This window comes from Anoplopoma fimbria, unplaced genomic scaffold (assembly GCF_027596085.1).
Source record: "Anoplopoma fimbria isolate UVic2021 breed Golden Eagle Sablefish unplaced genomic scaffold, Afim_UVic_2022 Un_contig_9284_pilon_pilon, whole genome shotgun sequence".
Lineage (NCBI taxonomy): Eukaryota > Metazoa > Chordata > Actinopteri > Perciformes > Anoplopomatidae > Anoplopoma > Anoplopoma fimbria.
This window is the reverse complement of record NW_026553906.1, coordinates 19,070-22,527: the sequence shown is the minus strand read 5'-3', so window position 1 is coordinate 22,527 and position 3,458 is coordinate 19,070. Positions and strand designations below refer to the sequence as shown.

At 42.6% G+C, this 3,458-nt stretch overlaps 1 protein-coding gene across 1 annotated transcript; it reads right to left on the bottom strand.

Annotated features, from left to right (window-relative positions):
- Positions 1-1,297: 1,297 nt before the first annotated feature.
- On the bottom strand, positions 1,298-2,067 carry LOC129116907 (putative nuclease HARBI1; the record flags this gene model as incomplete). Its single annotated transcript, XM_054627561.1, has 1 exon — positions 1,298-2,067. A coding segment is annotated over exon 1 (731 nt), but the record flags the coding sequence as incomplete, so codon positions are not given.
- Between the last annotated feature and the right edge of the window lie 1,391 nt (positions 2,068-3,458).

Genomic DNA, 3,458 nt, shown 5'->3' with positions numbered 1-3,458 from the left:
TGGTAAATTTGCTAGCTTGCAAAATTAATGTTTCTAAGCTATAGCTGATACAATGTTAAACTGAGAATTTAGCATTGGTTTCTGCCCTTGATTTAAGGAAGCCAGTGCATGCTCTGAATCAACCATACTGCCCTCAACAATACACAAGAAATCTGGGGCCGGTATTTCAAAACTTGTAATCCAGATCAGAATGATCCGGATAACCAAATCCCCCTGTCCTCAGCCACGGATCAACCTGATCTATCCCGGTATTTCAAAACTTTGCTGGATTGGATCAGAGTGATCCTGATACCGGCAGATTGGGATGTCCAAATCCGTCCCGCCCCCTGGATCACAGACAGGAAACAGGAAATGGAGCCAACATTTTACAGAAAAAGGAGAAGCTAGCTCAACTATTGTCTCTGAATTAAAGTATAATCTTAGCCAGTGTTGATGCGTCCTCAGACTAGATGAAAGGCAATCATTATATTGAGTTAACCAATTATGTAAATCAGCACAAAGTTGAAAGAAGAGCTCGGCGATCTCTAATTAAGCAGAGTTCGCGCTAATGCGAGCTAACGCTGCTCCATTGACTCCTGTGTTAAGGAGCTAACAAGCTAGTAAATAGGCTAGCGTCTGTATGTCGCGGTCCACAGTCCATTTGAATGCATTCACTCGCAAGGCATTGTGTGTAGATTTTAAAATGTGTTGTACATATCTTTTTAGGAAACAGTTGTTAACAAAGGGGACAGCCCTAAAACCTTAATATTAGATTTTCTTTACAGATGTCTGTGGGAAGAGACTTGCACAGACTTGCTCCAAATGGCATTACTTTTTGAGCTTTGGCTATGAAAATTAAGTGTGTGTGCTGAATGCATGTGAATAAAAACATTTGACAGAGTTTCAGTGGAGGCCTTTATCAGTGGGTAACTTAACAAAAAAAACTGTTACTTAAATAAGGCATTCATATTCAAACTTAAACATACAAATCGAAGTTTTGTTAAACAAAAGCACCAGACCTTATCAATGAGGATCAAGAGAAATACAAATTAACCATGGCATTTCGAACTGCTCTTCCTGCTGGTTCATCTGCTTGATGTGGTGGTGGTGGTGGTGGTGGCTGCAGCTGTGGTACTTCTGCCTCAAGTGGTGGTCTGTCCAGGATGTCTTCATTCAGAGGAACTCTTCTCAATTGGGCAATGTTATGAAGAACAATGCAGGCAGATATTATATTGCAGGCCTGCAAATCTTCAGGCGTTTTAAAACACCATTGATAAGCTCAATTGTTCCCCTTGTTGCGCTGTGTGCATTGTTATACCTCTGCTGTGGGTCACATGTGACAGTAGCAAAGGGCCACCGTAGAAGTGGGTAGCCACTGTCACCCAGGAGGATACCATCCGGCGCAGTTTGTTGCAGTCTTCTGTAGAGATGACTTTCTCTTAGAATCCGTGCATCATGTACAGAACCAGGCCATCTCACAACACAGTTGGTTATTTTAAGGTCAGCATTCCCTATGAGCTGCACGTTGATACTATGCCGTCCCTTTCTGTTGACAAATTCCCATTCTCTTTCATGGGGTGCCTGAATGTGTATGTGGGTGCAGTCAATGGCACCAATAGTGTTAGGCATCCTGGCAATTGAGAAGAATTCTCTCTTGGTTTGTGTTATTTCTTCCTCAGTATCTGGAAATCTCACATACTGGTGAATTAGACCAGCCAGGGCTGCTGCCACTGAATGCATGACGTGTCCCACTGTAGACTTTGTCACAGCCAGGCCATCTGCAATGACTTCATAGAAGGATCCACAGGCAAAGAAACGTAGGGCAATAAGCACCTGCTCCTCCACAGTTAAGGCATGACTCCTTCTTGTAGGACGTTGAAGATGTGGGCGAAGAATTTCACATATATACAAAATATCTTCTCTTCGAAATCTAAACCGTGCATAAAGGTCATCATTTGAGTACTGCTCAATGAAATTACCTCGTTGGACATACTGACGAGGCTTGTATCGTCTCTGACGGTGCCGCAGGACATGTACTATGGATGTCATGTTGCAGAAGCAAAGGTCATTGACCTAACGAGCCCAGTTTTAAAGTCTGTGACCTGTTCTTTCTCACCTGCTTTCAATTTAGCTTTATGGTATTTAAGGCCTTCCTTAGTGATAGGGCTTTCTCAGACAACATGGAGAAGAATAAAGGAAGTAATTTCACAACAGCAGAGACAACGGCCCTTTTGGAGGGTGTTCGTGCCAATTACCAGGCCCTTTTTGGAGGTTTTAGTGGTCCTGGACAGAGTTCTCTGTCCTCAAAAGTAAAAAATAAAATATGGGCCGACATAACAAGGCAAATTAATGCCACTGGTAGTGGCCAACGGCGGAGTGTTGAGCAGGTTCGGCTTAGGTGGAAAAACTTAAAGCAAAAGGCTACGAAGGACCATTCTGAGGCGAAAAACCCCCAAACAGGGAACAAGTCCATAAAACGTGGGGAGTTCACTGATACGGTTTTGGACATCATAGGAGGTGAGAGTTCCCAAGCCTTGTTTGGAATACTGCCAGCTGGTACAGGGGAGTCAATCGACCCCACGGAGCCTCTGAACCTGTCTGCTGAATTGGTCACCCTCACCCCTGTGGAGCTGGCATTTGAAGAGCCCAGCACAAGCCAGAGCCCTGTCTTGGAGGAGATGTGGAATCCACCGGCACCACCACCACCATGTAAGCGCAAAAGGCAAGCTGAGAAGGGGGATGGCTACAATGAACTACTGAAGGTGGAAACGGAACGGGCTCAGCAACAAATAATTCTAACAAATGAACAAATCAAACTAACACTTCTTAAACAAGAAGAAGTGAAGTTAAAATTCAGTTGCTGGAAAAGCAGTTAAAAGACTGAAATGTATACTGCATAGTTTAACACTGTTTGTTTAATAAATCACATTGTTTTCCTTCATAATTCCTTGTTAATTGGAGTTTGTAATGTCACTTACACGCAGTAGTGTAATGTTTATTCTGTGTTGCACTTCTGACGCCGATTTGTTAAAGCATTGCAGTGAACAGCGTGCATGTTTGCAGAAAAAAAAAAAAAAGAACGTGAAAAGGAAATAAACATTGATCAAACAGCAGTGAAGCTTAGTTGTATTAAACAAAGAACTTTGGGAGCAGTTACACTTCAACTGTTCAAATCTTAACATGTAATCTCCCTCAAATCCACCTCTGAGGTGGGATCAGGGTATTTCAAAACTTAAGTGGGAAATCTGGATCAGTTTGATCCTAAAAATCAGGATCACCCTGATCCCACCTCAGAGGTGGATTTGAGGGAGATTACATGTTAAGATTTGAACAGTTGAAGTGTAACTGCTCCCAAAGTTCTTTGTTTAATACAACTAAGCTTCACTGCTGTTTGATCAATGTTTATTTCCTTTTCACGTTCCTTTTTTTCTGCAAACATGCACGCTGTTCACTGCAATGCTTTAACAAATCGGCGTCAG